The following is a 20,127-nucleotide window of genomic DNA, read 5'->3' as shown; positions in this document are numbered from 1 at the left end:
TCATGTGCTGTAATTCCGGTCTCTGACATAAATAAGTACATGTTACTGCTATCTTAAATATGCATTTAGAAACTCTTAGAGTGGTTGACTTCATAGAATGTAATAGGTATCACAAAGTTCTTATGGTTCTTAAGTAACTCCCTAAATGCTTATTTATATGAATCAGTAGCTTTTGGATCCTTCTAGCCATTATACTTTAAAGTGCAATAAATCTCTATTTAGGTGTAACTACACTGCCATCCTGCAGGGTTAGGAAATTTAAAACAACATATGGCATAGGGTTTGTGGGGTATACTGGCATAGACTAATGCAGGGTTTTTTCTGATCTTATTTTCCCCTTGATATCTGAATCTTAATAACAAAAAATGCAATTATACTGAATTTACAGGGAGATTATTTTATTCCTTTGCATCCAGTGAAAATCCCTATGGCAGTATTTTTTTCAAGTCAAGCATTTTAAATCCTACATGAGTAGTAACTCCTTCTACATAAATGACTTGTTTAATATTTACACCACACAGTATTTAAAGTTCTCATCACAAATTACTTCCCCCCTCCCAATTTTCAAGCTGAAAGAGGCAAATTCCAAGACTTTTTTTTTTTTTTAATTATTTTTAGGTTTTATTTGTCTCAAGCATTTGGTTCATAATTCTTTCTTTTGCAAAAAAGTGCAAACTAGCATCCCAAGTGCTGTGCACATGGACATACCACACACGACCCCCCAGCTTCCAGGATGGCTGCAATGTCCCTGGAGTGGGCTGTTGTCCATGGCATCTGAAGAGAAGCATCCCCAGGTAGAAAAAGATTTGAATCTTTTAATATATTGCTTGCTTTGTTGTGGTGTTTTTAGACCACTTACAGTTCATCACTACAACAGTAGTCATATGTTGCATATAAAAAATTGACATTAATTAGGTGAAAATGGAATTTGATGACCAGTGAAGGCACTTCTACAGAGCTGTATCCTGTCTGTTCTGACAAGTTGTTCTTAGTAAAGGGAATTAAATATTTTTTTTCCCTTTTTGATAAACCAGGATACATTGCGAAGAGAGGAATACAAGGACCTCCAGGAGGACCTGGACAGTGAGGACCAAAAGGAGAAAAGAGTCATCAGGGGCTTAGTGGTGAAATGGGACTTCCTTCTTGGAGGGTACAACCTGGTCCTAGAAGAGCTCCAGGAACTGCAGGCTGCAAGGGACAACTGGGTCCAAGAAGTGACGCAGGACTGAGAAGTAACTGAGGAGAAAAGCATGATAGAGAAGTGGATGGGAAAGGTTGGAAGCGACATATGGAGTCACCTGGGATCTGAGGATTGTTTGGGCCCAAAGGAGACCCTGAATTCTCTGGAAAAAGGGGTCAGCCTGGAAACCATGGGCTGGCTGGATATCCAGGTTGGGAAAGAGAGAACAAATGAGGGAGAAAATGAAATTGTAGCTTTTTCAGTGAGTCTTAAAAATAAAAAAGCAGCCTTCTGCTTTTTTTTCACGCAGCAAGGGTGAATTCATGCTGTCCATTTAGTGCTGCCTCTAAGCCTAAAGAGGCTATGGCATACTGAGTGTGTAAGAGAGGAGAAAAAAGGATGTATCATCTTGACTTGATTATTGTATCTATTGTACTGTCTTATATGGAAATATTCCCTCCCCTAATTAACAACATCGCAGAAAATTTTCATTTCAGTCTGTTTTCTGTTTAGGTCAAGTGTTTTGTGATAATGAATGAAGGAAAACAGATGCATTTCAATTTTTCAGAAAATAAAATGACTGAGGGGGAGAAGAGGGCCTCTTCTCAGAGGTCTTCTAAATTGTTGGGGGAAATCTTGTGAGAAGTGTTAATTGTTTTTTCACACAGAAATGTTAATTCCCTTTTAACACTTTTTAACCAGCTTAGAATGTAATTTAATTCCATTTTTACCTACTTCCTATTCTATGTGAATATTCTCCTTTCCAGTTTGCCATCTTGATACTTGAGCATTAAGATTTTAAATTACTTATTATTACAAAGCTGGCTTATTTTCTATGCTGCTTTGGTTTTCACTGTTTCCTCCTTTATTGTATTTCCAGAGCAGATTGTTGTAGTTTATCAGTCTACCTTGTATCTGCAGATCTAAATTTTCTATTTTCATTTGCAAACAATTGGAAGTGAAACCCTCTGGGAGGTGCTTTTTGAATCTCCTTTGCTGATCTCATTTAAGTAATACTCCATTAATTTAATACAAAATATATTTACAGAGTTTGCCATTTCCCTCTGTGTTTCAGAATGGCAGCCTGGGAGAGGATCCTGCAAGCACAAGGTTGTTTTGGCCGCATCCAGGTTCAGGACCCCGCTGTGTGCTCCTGGAGCATCAGGGTGCAGAGGAAGGGAGAGGTGAGGGTCTCCAGTGAAGTTCTTCCTTTCTTCCCCATCTCTGAGAATGATGGGGAGCTGGCGTTAGGGTTGCAAGAATTAGTGGTTGCAAAGATGCTGCTTCCTTGGGGAACTGCTTTATGCTGGTTAAAGTTTCCTCCAGGATGCGCTGGCTTTCATGTGTTTGCTTTTGCCAAGCCCCAGGAGGAGCTTTTAGTGACCCAGCAGTTATGAGAAGATCACAGCCCTTCCTACCCATGGCTGGTGGACGTGCCGGTAGAAATCAGTAGCATGGACACACCTTTTTTTTACTTAGGTTTGCAAATCCCAGTCAAAAACAAAATCTGCAAATATGCAAGGCTAGGAGTGTGTTTGAAACATACTTTGAACGAATTTTAATGACCTACATGCATCATTTATATCAGCAAAATGTAGATCCAGATCCCCTGAATAAACAGTGATTAATCTTAGTGCTAAATCTTAATTTACACTCTCAACCCATGAGTTTTCCAAACTGCTTCAGTAACTTGATAAGCACTGTATAGTTTAAAAACCTGCAGTTGTCACATAATCTAACAGTGCTATTCCAGCCTGCTACTATTCAAGCTGTTCAGGAAAATACACTAACCCAGGATTAAAACTGTGTTTCTTGCTGTAGCTTTAGTGTGCGGAAAACATGGCATTAAATGAAGTCTGTGGAAGAAGAGCTTTGGTGAATATGGAGGCAACACTGTAAAATGCAGTAATCTTGGTTAAAAATAGTTAATCTTCCCCTGTTGAACAACTTCGTTGCTAATGAAAAGTCCTGAGTTAAGATCAAAATAAGGATTTTATTATAATTGGTTTGATTACCTTTCATCTTCAGTTTATGCATCCATGATATTGTCAGAAATATAGCTGATTAAGACACATGTATTTTCACCTTCAGTTTAAAATGTCAAGTCCAATTACAGTATTGAAAAGGGTTATTTATTTTTCAAAAAGTAACTGTTTGAGTTCAGGATCCAGCTCTGTTTTCAGCAGCACGAATGAGCATCAGTGAGTGCTGGTGCAGGTTACATTGCACGAGCTGTGACAAACCCATGTCCTACGTGGGGCTAGAGCATCTCACTGCAAAACTCCTAATTAATTTCTTTGGAATAGCCTGAAAAGCTGGTGAATCAATCTAGCCTGGTATGCTTAGTAATAGACTTGCCTTAATCAACTTGTAATTGCTGAAAGCTGTAGACTATTGTGCAGGAAAGGGTGGTTGCAAATAAATCATGGAGGATTACAATTCTCTCCACTTACATTAAAGGAGAATTGATTGTTTTCTCCAGCCCGTCTGAAACAAGCAGCCTTTCTTGTCCGGCAGCTGAGCTTTCAGTGCACCGGTATGTAGTAAATTCAGACTGATTGAATGAGACGGTTTCCTTGCTCATATTTCACCAAGACAAGGCAATGAAAGGCAGCCTCACATTCCTGCATTTTGTACTGCACTCTGAACTGGGTTGGGAAATCTAAGAATAAGCGCTGGCCCATTTTAAGGTCACCGGGGAAAGAAACAAGTGCTGTGATTGCTGGGAAAGAGCAAGGAAAATCAATTAGCCTATGAAATCCAGAGGGGTTATTGGTTCCAATAAGAACAACGTTGTAGCAAGCTTTCTGGGATGGATTTGTCCCTTTTCCCAGCGGGGTTTTGTTCTGCCACCCCGCTGTGCAGCACAGCCACCCGCAGGTACCCTGCTCTGCACTGGACGTGGAGGGAGAAGAAAACGTTTGCTAGCTCCATCTCTGCATTTACCTGGGACAGCCCAGATTTGAGGCTGAATTTCCCTTTTGGTGCGTTTCCACGCAGGCACATGCACACATGCACTCAAGATCCCATACAGCTATTTCAGTAATTTCTATTTTACCCCTTCTAAACTGCCCCCCGCAAGGAGAGAAGTGCGATGCCAAACTCTGCACACTAAATACTGAGAGAGAAACCTGGACCCTGCTGAAACAAATGGACAAATTCGTGCTGAGTCTGATGGTACCAAAACATGATGCTGTGGGTTGAAAGAGGAGTGTTCCTAAAGCCCCCAAACCTGGTATTGAGGGAAGAGCCCATGTGAAGAGCAACATCCCAACCCCAGGGAAAGCGTTTCGATTTCCTCGGATTTCACAGAATCACAGAATCACTAAGGTTGGAAAGGACCTTCAAGATCATCAAGTTCAATCATTAATCCAGCGGCATCGTGTCCCCTAAACCATGTCTTGAAGCACCACATCCACATGTTTTTTGAACACTTCCAGAGATGGTGACTCCACCACCTCCCTGGGCAGCCTGTTCCAATGCTTGACCACCCTCTCGGTGAAGAAATTTTTCCTGATATCCAATCTAAACTTCCCCTGGCGTAACTTGAGGCCATTTCCTCTCGTCCTATTGCTGGTTACTGGGGAGAAGACACCAACACCCTCGTCACCACAACCCCCTTTCAGGTAGTTGTAGAGAGTGATAAGGTCTCCCCTCAGCCTCCTCTTCTCCAGACTGAACACACCCAGTTCCCTCAGCCGTTCCCCATAAGAGTTGTGCTCCAGACCCCTCACCAGCTTCGTTGCCCTTCTCTGGGCACGCTCCAGCACCTCAATGTCCTTCTTGTTGTGAGGGGCCCAACACTGAACACAGGATTCAAGGTGCGGCCTCACCAGTGCCCAGTACAGGGGCACGATCCCTGCCCAGCTCCTGCTGGCCACCCTATTCCTGATACAGGCCAGGACGCTGTTGGCCGCCTTGGCCACCTGGGCACACTGCTGGCTCATGTCCAGCCAGCTGTCAACCAGCACCCCCAGGTCCCTTTCCACCAGGCAGCTCTCCAGCCACTCCTCCCCAAGGCTGTAGCGTTGCATGGGGTTGTTGTGACCCAAGTGCAGGACCCAGCACTTGGCCTTGTTAAACCTCATACAGTTGACCTCTGCCCATCGATCCAGCCTGTCCAGATCCCTCTGCAGAGCCCTCCTGCCCTCCAGCAGATCAACACTCCCACCCAACTTGGTGTCATCTGCAAACTTCCTGAGGGAGCACTCGATTCCCTCATCCAGACCATCAATAAAGATACTGAACAAGACTGGCCCCAGAACCGAGCCCTGGGGAACACCGCTTGTGACCGGCCGCCAGCCAGATTTAACTCCATTCACCACAACTCTCTGGGCTCGGCCATCCAGCCAGTTCCTCACCCAGCGAAGAGTAAACCCGTCCAAGCCACGAGCCGCCAGTTTCTCCCGGAGATGCTGTGGGAGACGCTGTCAAAGGTTTTACTAAAGTCCAGGTAGACAACATCCACAGCCTTTCCCTCATCCACTAGATGGGTCACCTGGTCATAGAAGGAGATCAGATTGGCCAAGCAGGACCTGCCTTTCATGAACCCATGCTGGCTGGGCCTGATCCCTTGGTTGTCCTGCAGATGCCCTGTGAGCACTCTCAAGACCAACCGCTCCATGATCTTCCCCAGTACAGAGGTCAGGCTGACAGGCCTGTAGTTCCCAGGATCCTCCTTCTGTCCTTTCTTGTAGACGTGCGTCACATTGGCAAGCCTCCAGTCTTCTGGGACCTCCCCTGTTAACCAGGACTGCTGATAAATGATGGAGAGTGTCTTGGCTTTCAATGTCACCGTGCTCCTTTCAGGGGACTTTGCCAATCGCCCCTTCTCCCCGCACTGTGCAGGCTCTCATTGGCCACGGGAGCAGCTGTTACACAAATAAAACTGATTCTCTCTGAAATAAGACTGCCTTTTTCAAAAAATACCATTCAGGGGGGTCGTCCTGGGAGCAGGACCGTTTATAAGGTAGGAGATAGCATGCACTGGTTGTGTAGTCTTCATCGGGATATTTGCAATGAAGTCATAGAATTTAAGACATGGTGGCAATATAATTTGTCTCAAGAAATGTTACTGTCTGTAATGAATGTATAGATGCATGAGGACTCATGTTTTTCCTGCTCTAAGAACTTGAAATATTAAATAACAGAAAGTACAATCATCTCCCTGGTATTTAAAGCTGGGAGATTGGGGTTAAATACCTGTTGTGAACTGGAATATCCAAATACTATAATTTTAGGGACCAAACAAAAGAACAAGTGTATTATTACAATGTTATTATGGGACACATGCTAACAATTAGTAGATATTTAGATCCGGTTAAATACAGATGTACTGAACGAGATGTCACTGCAGCAAAGTTTAGTTCTTCGTATTATACGTCCACGGTGAATCATAATCTTTCCTAGTGAGAGGGTTCAAATGAATGATTTTAGTATCAGTGGTGGTGAGCTAACGTAATGAAAATGTCCAAAGTTTCAGTTTTATCAAAATGCATTTATATGTTTAGGAATAATTATTTTATGAACAGCCTTGCCCATTGTAATGAAAATCTGTTTAATGGTTCCTTGCTCTGAGCAATTTATTTTCTAAACAGACTGGTGAGGTATAATTTTTTTATTAATTATGTTTTTTCCAGTATTTGATGTCAGTCTGTCAATCTGGCTATGTAAAACTGGAGAGTGTCTGGTTTCAGAGCTTGTTGCAGAAGTGGTTTGTGACAGTAAAAACATAGAAACCCTTTTGATTTGAGAGCTGATTTACCATTCCCCCATAAAGTTACTAGGTCTCTAAAGTCACAGTTTCTTTCTGCCACTGGCTTTAGACGTGTGGAAGTTATGGATTTATTTAGTTACCTCCAGCAGTGGCAAAACACTCCTGCATGAATATATTTTTTGAAAGGAGAACGTGATGATTTTTTTCTCTTCCTAGACGGCAGATGACCCTCCTCCTCTGCGACTGTGGCTGCTTCCCTGCTGCCGGCTGAAAGGTCTGGCTCCTCTCTGCCTGCCTGCGCGGAGCGCTGCCCTCCCGCGCCAACCGCCCCGGAGTTAAACTCTTCATGGTAAGGCTGGCAGGGGCTGGTCGCGAGGAAATACGAGCCTCTGACAAAAATCAGCGCCCGGTGTCGTGTTCTAATGCGACACATGCATGGAGAAGGGATAATTTATCCTTTGCTGGAGCCGGTAGGGTGAAGAATGGGTTGAATGGCAGCAATAGGCAGCAGTCATCAGTGGGGATTTTGTGTGGATAATCAATTTTCCATGAAATGATTTGTTTTTGTGTGAAAATGAAAAAGATCATGACCCCTTCCTCTAAAACTGAATTCTTAAAGATTTAAAAATTATAATCCAGCCCCCAAATACCTGACTTTGAGTCAGACCTCCTTTTGCCCTCTGGATGGCAAGGATAGTCAGCGTTTCTCCTGGTGACTTTTTCATGTAATGAAGTGCCTTAGCTGCTAAGGAAGGTTAGATTACAGGTTCAGCAAGAAAGGGAGTCTGTTCCATTTGTATTTACAAGTCAGTACACTGATTTAAAAAAGAAACAAAGATGCTTTATATGACAAGTCATCTGAGAGGCTTCATCTGTCCTATAGGAAAAAAATTGTGCTTCTTACTTTGTTCGTTCTTCCAATGAAATTAAAAAAAATAAAAAAATAAAAGGAAAAAATAAACAGAAACGACCTGAAAGTTTACACTAAAAGAATATGCAAGTCCAGAAAGTCAGTCAGTAACAAAGAAAAAATCAACATAAAAACTTTCGAATACTTGATGTTTTATTTTGTTTCCCTTTATTCTTTTAGAGCAAAAATTTTATAACATGCAGTTGTGTTGGACTTGGAAATCGTTACTGAATTATTCCTAATCATACACTCAGAAGAGAGACCTCATGTCAGTGGTCATGTAAGTCTCAGTCAGTCCCTTGAACTTCTACTGATACCCATGGAAGCACTTCCAACCACAGCTAACAGGGGCATTTACCAGAGCGAGTGCTCTGTAGGGTGATGGTCAATAGGGGTGAGCAGGCAGGAGGTTTTGCTAACTTTGCTTTACTTTCCCCATAAAAATCAAGGCTTTGTAATGGAGTCCTGCAGGCAGATGCCCACACGTGCCTGACACTACTCACGTGGGTCTTCTGCCTTTGTGGGGAACACTTGGGTGCAAAGGGTGTTGCGCAGCAATTTGGTACTGTGTTTGTCTTTTCCTACAGCTGCTAACATGTGGAGCTCCCCGGGTCCCGTGTCGGCGTTGGTGATGCTGGTTGTTACCGCCGTGCATGCAGGAGTGAAGGTGACCCCAGCTGTGAAGTACACGAAGACGAAGCCCTTGCAGCTGCTGGGCGATGGTGCCTCTCACACCCCGCTAACTCCTCTCGCGGGGAAAAGCCCGTTCCCAGCAGCACTGGGCAGAGCTGAGCTACCCACCCCGAGCCCCACCGCCCGAGGGGCCACCACGCTCTTCCCCTTCGAGAACTACACACTCGACACAGCCGATTTCTTCTTCAACTGCTGTGACTGCTGCCCACCTGCCACAGGGCCCCGGGGGCAGCCAGGGGAGCAGGGACCCCCAGGTATGGTGATACCTGTCTTGCCACTTTCAGCTAAAGCACATAAACTGTATCAAGGAGTCTCCTGCTTTTCCTTCAAGAAATGAGTTGGCAAGACTTCTGCAGCAAATGCCGAATGTGATTATACCTCATGTAAAACCAGAGCAAAAGAGTGCATGCTAGCCACGTCCCAGAAGTTATAAAACACCACTATGAGTGGGAAAGCCCCAAAAAGGAGCCTCCTCCCAATGGCACTCACTTTGGGGACCACACTGGCATGGGAGCATGTGCAGAGCTGGTGCTGGCCCCATACCACATCATTGCTGGAGGGTGCCCCACGTGGCCACGCTCTTCGATTCTCTGTCCTTGTGTCTGATCTCCTGGGAGGCAAAAATTTACTTTCACATTCACTTCAACCATGGTTTTATGACCCTCAAAACTACCTGCAAACAGTTTTGTATCTTTGCTGAAGTTTTTTCCTAGATTTTTTTTTCCCCTTGGCAAAGATGAAGTTAAATACAAAAATAATTTTGGGTTCAGATTTTAAAATAAATACTTGCTTTCACAAGCATCAGCTCTGTATAGAGCACCTAAATATTTTATAAGACATACTTTGTCTCTTTTTTCTACTGCTAAAATACATATCTATAGAGCGCCTAATTCTAATACTGCTATAATGAGTAGTGGATTAGTCTGCAAATGTTCACTTTAATAGCACTAATCTTGGAAATGGAAACTGTTCATCTGAGGAAAGGTGGTAAAATCATGAAATAATTTTCTTTTAATACAAGGTACTCAAGGGATTTTCACTTCCCATAGCTCGGGAGGCATTGGCTAATGGAAATTATAGTGGCTGCAGAGGGACTTTGCACTCGTATGTCTCTTGAGTGTTGATGGAGAAGTCCTTGTGTCAAATTACTTGTGTTGTGATGATTGAAGCTGCCGTAGCCTGCTCCCAGACATGCACCGGGAGTCTCTAGATTCCCGAGTGGATGAAAAAGTAAAAAAAAAGATTGAAGCTAGCTTGCTTGCCATTCACCCCACCCTTTATGCAGCGTGGATCTGTCTGCCAGGTTCCACTTTCATATTTGCAGACTTAATTCTTTTTAAGGAGAGTGGCAATTAAGAAGCTATGGGAGCTCCTTACATGAGCTCACATATTAAAGACAGATTACTTCTGATGTTTTATGAATGTCTGAGCTCCTGTGGCTCTGAGGCAGCTGAAAGTTGGTTTTAAAAAGTCTTTCACTACAGCCAAGAGTGAAATGCAAAGCTGTAAAGTTTGGGGATTGCAGTAGCTGAAAGGCAAAGTTGGGGACCTGCGTTCCTGACCAGAGGACCTGCGAGCACGCACCCCACTGATCTCAGCACAAGCAGTGCAGTGTTGCCCCTACCACACCTCGCCTTTCGCCCCGCTGCAGGGCTTCAGCTGCAGTGTCTGCAAGGTGTAGGGGAGCAGGGCTCAGGCCAAACCCGTCTGTCTCACTTTTTCTTTGCACTGGTTGTATCCTGTCAAATAAAATAACCAGCTCTTCCCAGGGTGATGGAAACAGAATTTGCCTTACATGTGTTCCTCAATGCCATGTTGCTTAGCTATTATTGCAATTTTTCTTTGTAAAGTTAAACTAAGATAATTTTGTTGACGTGATTATGTTACAGGTCCCAAGGGGGAGAAGGGAGATGCTGGTCTGCAAGGTCTGCCAGGAACCCCAGGTCTTCAAGGTCCAAAAGGTTCTAAAGGAGAAAGAGGTAAAGCAGACTAACTGCCCATTTCCAACACAGATGCTGTTGTCCTCATTGAATACCACAAAATTGTAGGAAAACATATTTTTTGAAGGAAACTGAGTCTGCTGATCTGGATTGCCACCTTGAGAGATTTCACTTGCATTAGTGAGGGGAAAATAACTCAGATGGTCGTAGCATAGGCGCAGGTGGTACAGGAACAGCTGCTCATAAAGATCTCACTCAAAACTCCTTGTTCTGAATGGGAGTTTAAAACCTGAGTTCAATTTGCTTTGGATTAGGGACGTAAGTAGGAAAAAACCACTAGGGAAGCTACATGCAGGTGTAGAAGCTGCATTTCAATTTAAATACCTCAGGCAAAACTATTTCAGCTAAGATGGAGAGCAATTATTATTCATCAGTAGTAACCAAAAGGAAACTGCCCTTCATTTCAAGCTCGGAGCAGCTCTGTCCTGCTGCCACATACCGCTTGTAGGATCCTGTGTCTGCCTTAGGTCACAGAGAAACACACAGCAGAGCTGATAAGGGGGGTACCGGCAGCAGCATGCTGCGCAGTTCCATCAGTGCAGTCTCTTAGGCTTTGATTCACTTCTTAAACAAGATTTCTGGCAATCCTGGAGTGAGAAACACAGAGCTGTCATCTCCTCCATCTTGCCATGAAACAGCAGCAACTGCTTCCCAATGAGGCACTGATTAGAGTCAGAAATCCAACATTTGCCTGAGATGCAGTTGTCTGCGTGATGGTGCTCGGTGCTGTAGGAGTCAATCGAGGTTTCTGATTTCTTGAAAACACGTGTTGCTCATGTCTGTTTTATTAATGAAGTGAGGGACACATGCAAAATGGTATCAGTCATCTTCTGTGTAATGATTGCTGTGCTGCAGACACCACCACCAACAGTATATTAATGGTGAAATGTCCTAGGAGGCAAAGGGGAGCAAGGCGAGCGAGGAGTAAGTGGCAACCCCGGTTATCCAGGCAAACCTGGGCTGCAAGGTATGTAAGACGGGCTGGGAAGCGCAGGAATATTGCGCTGACCTTTCCCTTTGATGTTGGTGATGCCCCTCCACCTCCGAAGCAATCCAATACTAATGTTTTTAATCTTTTTTTTCCCCCCCACTTTGCTCTTTTCCTAGGTGAAGCTGGAGTAAAAGGCAATAAGGGCAACTATGGCTTCCCTGGACTGAAGGGACAAAAGGGGTCCAAAGGGGACACTTGTGAGAACGGGACCAAAGGAGACAAGGGAGATAGGGGGGATGCTGGAGACCCGGGAGTGGACGGAGAACAGGGTGACAAAGGGGAAAAGGGAGACACAGGGTCAAAGGGGTACTGTGGGGAGCCAGGGGGGAGAGGGGCGAAGGGAGAAAGAGGGGAAGGGGGGACAAAGGGAGAAAAAGGGAGCAAAGGGGAGATGGGGGTTGAGGGCATTCAGGGGGTGGATGGAAAACAGGGAGAAAAGGGTGAGCAAGGAAGTAAGGGTGAAAAAGGGGACCTGGGACCCACCGGCATGACGGGACCTTCTGGGCCCAAGGGGGTTGCCGGCAGCAAGGGAGGCCGAGGGACCCCGGGAAAGAAAGGCTCCCGTGGGGCAAAGGGTGCCCGAGGGGATACTGCAAAGGTCCTGCGATCAGCGTTCAGCGCTGGCTTGTCCAAGCCCTTCCCTCCGCCCAACGTCCCCATTAGATTTGACAAGATCTTGTACAACGACCAAGAAGATTACAACCCTTCCACCGGGAAATTCAACTGCAGCGTGCCCGGGGCATACGTCTTCGCCTACCACCTGACGGTGAGAGGGCGTCCGGCCCGCGTCAGCCTCGTTGCCCGCAGCAGGAAGGTGGCCAAAGCCCGTGAGACACTCTACGGCCAGGAGATTGACCAGGCATCCTTCCTGACCATCCTGAAGCTGAGCGTGGGCGACCAGGTGTGGCTGGAGGTTGCACGGGACTGGAACGGGGTCTACGTCAGCGCTGAGGATGACAGTGTCTTTACAGGGTTTCTTCTGTATCCAGATGTTTTTGAGGTCCTGCTATAGATTTAAAGAGCAAAGATGTTACTGAGAAACATGCGTTTCCCTCTGCCTGTGAGAGAAGAAATGAGCATCAGTTTAGCATATAGGTTTAGTTGCTAGGTTTCATGATCTTTTAACAAACATATTTATATTTGCAGTATATGGATTAGTTTTAACTAGCAGCCCCAAGCAGCTGCATGTCCTTTGTGCAGGTGGGTGATGGCTAAAAGAAACCATTGTCCAAACGCCAGCAGGACTGGCATGGAGAGGGGGTTTCACATCACAGACTTCAGGTTTGTGATTAGCCTATTCAAATTATGTAGTGAAACTCATTGTCCAACTGCTATTTTAATCAGGCCAGCTCCTGCATGGTCAAAACTCCTCTGGAAATCAGTACTGATAAACATTGGTTTCGCTAAAGTTTGCAGAGTTTGATTTATAGAGCTTAATCAGACGTGAACCTGAGCAGTAGGTTTCTTGAAATGAAAAGATTTAATGTTATTTTATCATCAAATCAGAATGATCTAATACTTTAGACTTGCTCATGAATTATATAAACGTTTATCTAAAAGAATATTAGAGCTATTTGATCAGTGTAAAAAAACCCTAACTATTGTCCTTGGGCAAAAAAAGAACCCTGAAACCTTGAACAGTGACTGGGAGATGCATAATCCACCTCATTAGGGTACTTGGACCCACCCGTTTCTGAGCTGTTGATGATTCAGCTGATGCTGCGGGGTCAGCCCTCGGCTGCGGGGAGGAGGAGGAGGAGAAGGAGAAGGAGAACGAGAACGAGGGAGCCAGGAGCAGGCTGTGGCACTCACATGAGCCCTAAGGCGTTGTGACGGCCCAGTGGATGTGTAGGCATGTTTTTAAAAAGCTGGTTTGCCAAAATGGAACTGAATCTTCTGAAATAAAAGTATGACATTAAGTAATCCCTGGATGTCAGATTGGCTATATTTCCTTATTAATGCAACTTCTCTCATCATAGTAACTTTATGCCACCTTTGTCATATTAACTATGGCACACAAAATTGTTCCAATCACTTTTTTTTTTTTTTTTAATAAAACTCAAGTCTCATAAATAGTCTTCAGTGGTGCTGGGATTTACTTGTCTTCTGAGGGAGCCACAAGCCTGGGACATCGTCCCAGTGATTTGATGAATGCTGGGTCTGACCCCAATGCGGACAGAGCGAATTAGGCTATTATTCCCATTGCTCTCGGTTTCCTTGCTTAAATTGCTGTTATGCTTTCCATACCATATTGAAATACCATCATAAATCATGTCCCTGTCCCTAATGTCTTCTTTTTACATGGCACCAGGATGAAGAGTTCCTGAGACTTTTTTTATATAGTGAGAAATTAACACCAGAGAACCGCTATTAAATTTTAAGATAAAAACAAGGCAATTTTAAAAGGCTGATCCTATCTACCCGGTAAATGTAGAGTCCTTCAACTCATCAGCTTTGCAGCCCTCTTTCAAAATCAGCAATTCAAATGTGAGATGCACAGGCTTTGTCAAAAACTTGGTACTTAATTTGATGCTTAATCTGAGTTGGTTCCCATGTAGTTGAAATCCAGAGTACTAAGTATATAAAAGATGCAGATTTCAGTTTATGAATTCTCTGGAAGCTGTTAAATATTGAGAAAAACCAAGAAGTTATAATAATAATTTTGGATTCCTGCTGTCACAACACCCTCAATTCTTTTGTTGTGCCTTCATGCTGCTTCCCATACGGCCCCTGTAGCAGATGGTGATATACCCACACCTGACTAGCAATTTTCTCTGCTCCTGCTGAAGTTTCTTACACTTTTTGTATAAATAACTCTACAAATGTTCTTGAGAAAGCAATGCAAAAATTCAGGGTCTCTCAAGAATCTGCTCGGATCTAATCCTCTCCATAAATTAATTGCCTGGTCCTCTGGGGAATAGAGGAGCTGGCAACACTGTACGAACCAGAGGAGCACCCGCTTCCTTCCAAAACCCTCTGCGTAAAGCGTACCCACCGAGGGGGTGGCCAGGTTAGGAGACTTTGAGCTGCTGAAAGCCTGCAGAGTGCTCAGAGAGCGGGTCAGCGTGAGCGGCGGCCGGCAGCTGGGGCTGTGCAAAGGTCCGGGCTTGGAGGTCCCGGGGAAGGACGCGGGATGCACGTGGCACAACCCCGCTGATTCTAAACCCCCATGATGGCTGAGGGCCGCGATGGTGCTTTGTGCTGGCTCCTCTGCTGAGGACATATTTCATCATTAACCAAATACCAGTGGAAGGGATTTCTGCCTGAAACCCTGACTGGGAAGGCAAGAAGCATGCATACATTTTACTGAAATGACAGCTCCCTCATATTCCTAAATTTCTTAGGGTCTATAGCTGTGCCAGCGGTACTTTTAGTTTCATTTGAAGTGTTGACATTTATTTTGAAAGCTTTTTTTTTTTTTAATTTAATTAAAATACATTAAAAATTATCTTGCAAAGTCAATTGTGTTAAGCACAGTGAGGAGTGCTTTGGATAAATATGCATCTTTGCAGAGAGGGAGTTATCTTTATCTAATGTCAAATTCAATTAACAATAATGCCTGGAAAATACTGTCTCTCTGCATGATTATTTTTTTCTACTTCGGTATCTTGGCCAAAGAATGTGTTGTTTGTTAACCAAGCACCTTTAATCAGATCAGTCCACAGCTGGGCTCAAAAATTGCCCCAAATTAGTTGACATTTTCAACACAAACAAACATACACCCTCCCTTCCTTTTACAAGCAGAGGCTGAGGGGGCTGATGCCTCAGTAGGGTTTTCTGTCTTTTAAAGGCTGTAAAACCTACGTGGGGTTTCAGAGCTTTAAAGGCAGCGGATGGGTGGGAGGGCTGGAATGAGGGAGACGGCAGAGCCGCTGCCTGGCTGGGCCATGCTGCTGGTGGCAGGTCTTGCCAGCTCTGCCCCGTCCTGCCTGCTCCCAGGTAGCCTCCCCGAGACCTTTTGGGCTGAAAAACTTTAATCTGAGCCATTTTCCATTGTAAAAGGTTTGTCTTTTTTTTTTTTTTTTTTTTTTTTTTTCAATAACATTTGCAGTCGCACTGCTGTGGAGGTTCTGTGGTGAAGCGTTCTGCTGCCACAACTTTTAACTGAAGCAAACTGTTCTGTGGGAAGTTTTGAAGCACTAGAAGAAGCCCTCATTTTTCTACGGCTTTCCTCGTTTTTCATGCCGTGTCAGGACAACAGAGAATCAATTGATTGAGGATGTACTTTGTCTCATTGTGTACCACTGCTAAAAAATGCCAAAATATTTGTTCCGTTTCTCTTCTCCTTAGCACAGATTTATTTTGTAAAACTAAGCATCTCCTGTCTGCATTGCAGTGAAGCGGTTTGACACCGGTATAAGAGAAAAATAAATGCTCAGTGTACTAATCAGAAGAGCAGCTGTTTTCAATAACTAAAAAAAAATTATTCCAAGCTGACATAAGGCCATAAAAAGCATCTGCTTCTTTAATTAGAATGTTGAGGGCTAAATCTACAGAAGGATTTGGGTGCCTTGCTAGCAAAAACGTACTGGAGCCCTGAGTTAGGCAACTGAGACCTCCCTATAAAACCAGGGGAGAGCGAGGGATATCGGATGGATCCTGAGCAGCTGTGACTCCTTGCTGCAAGCACTCTTCCTAACCTCAAAAACCAGAGTATGCTGGCGGGAAGGAGAATCATTCTCGATACTTTGATAAAGCCTCTATCTGATACAGCTTTGCTTTATGCCATGGCTTTCGTCTCAAAGTAAATAAAATACCTGGAGTGGTGTCAGGGCAGAGCTGAACTCACTCTTGCCTGGCACAAATCATGCCTCAATCAGCTCTAACGAGATTACAAAGCTGTTCTGATTTCCAGAGGAAAAACACCTCTTTTCTGGTAGTTTTCATGCTTTTTCGTCCCTGTCTCAAGTGTTATACAGATACCATAATATCAGCAGTTCTTTTCATCATTCTGTTGGCAGGGCTGTGGTTTTTGCCCAGAGGAACGTCACTGTCCTAGGCTGAGTCCCTCGGGTCTCCCCGTGCTCCTGGGAGCCACCGCTTGCCTCCAGGTGCTTCGTCTTGCTCGGCAGCTGAGCTGGGTCTGCCCCGGAACGAAGGTCACCTGCCAAGCCTGGGGCTGCTGCGCTGGGTATTAAAGGGCTCTTTGGGAGCAGAGATCATGCCTTGGTGGTCTCAGCTGGGGATCCATCCTTCTGTCTCCTCTCCTGGATCAATGTGCGGTGTCCCAGCCAGGTAAGCTAAGCGCCTGCTGTTCCAGACTGCTCTGGGTGGGCATGGATGTGTTTCAGTGAAGGCATGCTGACTTCAACAGAGGAATTTGTAATGGCTGTGAAAACACAATATAATAATCCTAGTTCAGGTATTTCAGATGAAATAGGTCTTGTGGTTTTTTTCAGAGAGCTGTAACTGCTTACAACTACTTGGCTGCGGAAAGACTTTCTCCCTTGAAAGGAGAAAACCCAGTTTTCAATGTGAGTTAAAATGGATTACAGGGTGATCACTGCCAGTTATCCGGTAGGCTTGTAAAATGCTGGAGCCTCTTAATAGGGGATATTTATCAAGCAGTGTGTAGGCTGGTATTGTTTTCTAGATATAGCCACCATTATTTATTCACAGTAAGAGCTCTGTCACAGTTTTATGTGTCCTGTCTGCAAAGCTGTACCTCTGAGGCTGGAGTTTCAGAAATATTACTTGAAATTGTTTGGGAATGGCAGAGTGCTGCACCATGCAATGATTTAATCTTGAAATGAAAAGGGTTTACTCTTGCACGGCGTTACCAGGTCTGATTTAGCGACAGGTATGGTCTCCTCTAGAGGTGCCTGAACTTAGACGCATCCATTAAATGTTGCAAAGTCAGTTTTGGGGGACACTTGAATAATTTTGTGCATTTTAATGACTCTGGATTGTGCTTTTCTTTTTTGTAAAGGGATCCTTTTTCAAGCAGAGATTTTCTGTCTTGATGAAAAAGCTTTCTGGGTGAAGTTCCACTTGCTGTAGCCAGAACTTTCATACTTTGTTCCTTTTCTAGGTCACTGTGTTTGCAGTAAAACCCTAAATCTCATATTTCCATAAGATAAAATTGCGGGTGGACAGAAAATGAACTGTCTCTCTTTCAGTTAAACTTTTTCAGTTTAAGCTTTGTTTTGCAACCCCCAAACCAATCTGTTATAAGTTTGAGGCTCTCCAGACTTGGACTTGAATTAAAAAAACAAAACAAAAAACCCTTAGAACTGAGATCTGATCCCCACAAAACAGGTATTTGCACTTGAGACACTGGCTGGGGGGAGTGAGCGAGGTACCATGCTAAAGGTCTGGTATCAGAATGTGATCTCAGGGCCATCACATCAATCAAAAAACTCAACATACTGTTTGAGAGATTAAACTAATAAATTGAAAAGTTTTCTGGTATTTGGTCAAAAATCTCCGTGCAGCTGGGTCTGTAGCACTTAAGTCTTGTTTTGCTTTCAATCCTTTTTATGGTCAATGGGATTTGAAATTAATTATGTCTAGGACTACTTTCTTTTTTCCTTAAAATTAAACCTTAAGTGCTTGCATGTGGGAGTGCGCCTTTATGCTCGCACGTGCCGATGCGGCTGGATGTTTCGATGCGTCTGTGTGTTCACTATGGGATGATGCATGGGAGGAAGGCGTTGCTTTTATGACTTATTTTTGGGGAATCTAAATGGTGACTGAAACTCCTGTAGACATACCCAACCTCTGCAAACCCCAAGGCTGTGTCGCCGTGAGCGTTGGTCACTGCAAACCCTGCTTTGGGAGTGTTGTCGTCATATGTTGTTGTGTCCCTATTCCTCCTCTCCACCTCCCTGCGTGTCCATGATGCTGTGGATACCAGCACCCGAATTTGTGCTGTGTGCTGGCGGGTGTCTCTGAGTGCTGGGGCTGTTCTAGGTACTGGGTTGCCCATACTGGCTATGGGCATCGCTTATTCAGTTCCTCCTTGTGACCAATGCAGTTAGTAATATTAAATATAATTCTCATGTAAACAGGTTAAAAAAACAAAAGGCAAGCCTGATCTAATGAGGTAGTGGGAGAGGAAGGGAACAGGAAAAGAGGTTGGAATGTCTTTCTTTAAAAACATATGTAGTAATTTTTAAAATATGCCAGCTCTGTCCTAATTGCTTTGTATTTTCTGGATGTAAACAAGGTAGTGGTCTGCGTTCCCCCCTGATGTGTTTGATTGGATTCAACGAGGTATGGAGATTTATATCCTGTGGAGTCTTGACCTGCATGTTTTGGAAGGAGCAGCTTGCAGGAGCAGTGAGCTTTTGGGGAGCCAACGGTTCAGTTGTGCTTGAAGTCAATGGGCCGATGCTAATGAGTTCGGTTACGAGCCACAGCGTGTTGCGTTTGAGGGAGCACGGCTAACTGAGTTGGTGTGGTTTTTTGTTTTTTTTTCTTCTAAACACCTTTAGATTGCAGTTGTGTCCTAGTAAAGCAATGTGGGGAAGTTTGGGAAAAGAAAGTTGGAGGGATGAAGAGCATTAAGGAGCGCTCTGGTGAGCTCTGCTCAGCAAATGGAAGTTGCCAGCTGAGCAGCAAGTCCCTGTTGCACCTCCAGGGCAATTGTGGCAAGGGCTGACTTAGTTGTTTCAACGTCCTTGGTGTTGCTAGAAATATTCTATAGGAACAAAGTTAGTTTCGGAGTATTTACGGGGAAGAGTGTAGCATCATCTGAAGAGATTACAGATGAGGTTTTGGGTAACTGTGGTGTACACATGTCTGTCTATAGCAGGGACTACAAAGTGTATTTGGCCTTGGCTCCTTGCTGGTCCTTGGCCATTTCCTATGCTCTAATTCTTGCTCTGCACTATTTAGCACGGGATTTTGGGCTTGTTTCCTCATGTGCTGTGTATGAGGGCAGCCCAGCAAGCCCTCGGCTGCTGCCTCTTCTGGGGGGAACCAACTCTTTCTTCTCCCACTAGTGCTGCTGAAAAGCCTGGGTTCAACTGCGTGAAAATCTGAGGTTTTTTCCCCAAAAGATCAGTGCTCCTTACTCAAGATTGCGGTAGAGCAGCTGGGCACAGAAGGGGCAAGGTGTAGCTGGAAAACTTTTTTTTTCAGTTTTCTCTTTCTGTGTTTCTAGTGGATGCTGTGTGAAACGGATGATTAGTTTTTTCGGCAGCCCCTCCAAGGTAATGTTTTTAAGACTGCCATTCCTGCTCCAAGGAGCTTTCGGTTTAAGTGTTTGATGGGAGATGAATCATCTGCAATGAGATTTTCTGTATTTTATTATTTTTTGCAAAGGGGCTGGTGTGTCTGGTCTGTTTTAGCCCAGCTCTGCCTCTCTTAGGAAGCCAGGTAGATCTCTGGGAGAGGAGATAACCAGACAGAAGGGCTTTTTCTTTCTCTTAAGCTCTTCTGGTAAGAGATCAATGTAAACGTGTCTCTCCTAGACAGCATAACACTTAGCTGCTCCTCTCTTGGAGCCACGAGGCAGCGGGGAAGCTGCTGGTGCACCTCTCCTCCCGGGCAGAGGCAACATCTATTCTCACTTCATGGCTAAACTGTCTCTATAGCTGCTTCTTGCCCACCTTCATCTGCGCTTTTTCTTTCTATACCTTAAACTTGAGCCTATTGCTCTGTAATGAAAAATCAATTATCGGTAAGTAAAAA

General features: G+C 44.4%; 1 protein-coding gene across 1 annotated transcript; it reads left to right on the top strand.

The window, feature by feature from the left end:
• Nucleotides 1-1,370: 1,370 nt before the first annotated feature.
• On the top strand, nt 1,371-12,502 carry OTOL1 (otolin 1; the record flags this gene model as incomplete). Its single annotated transcript, XM_082003743.1, has 6 exons — nt 1,371-1,442; nt 2,256-2,364; nt 8,394-8,753; nt 10,389-10,478; nt 11,395-11,466; nt 11,607-12,502. 6 exons carry the CDS (start codon nt 1,371-1,373, stop codon nt 12,500-12,502), a joined length of 1,599 nt encoding a protein of 532 aa, XP_081859869.1.
• Between the last annotated feature and the right edge of the window lie 7,625 nt (nt 12,503-20,127).

This window comes from Phaethon aethereus, assembly GCF_964289735.1.
Source record: "Phaethon aethereus genome assembly, chromosome: 9".
Taxonomy (NCBI): domain Eukaryota; kingdom Metazoa; phylum Chordata; class Aves; order Phaethontiformes; family Phaethontidae; genus Phaethon; species Phaethon aethereus.
Note: the sequence above shows the minus strand (reverse complement) of the source record. Positions and strands in the feature narration are given on the sequence as shown.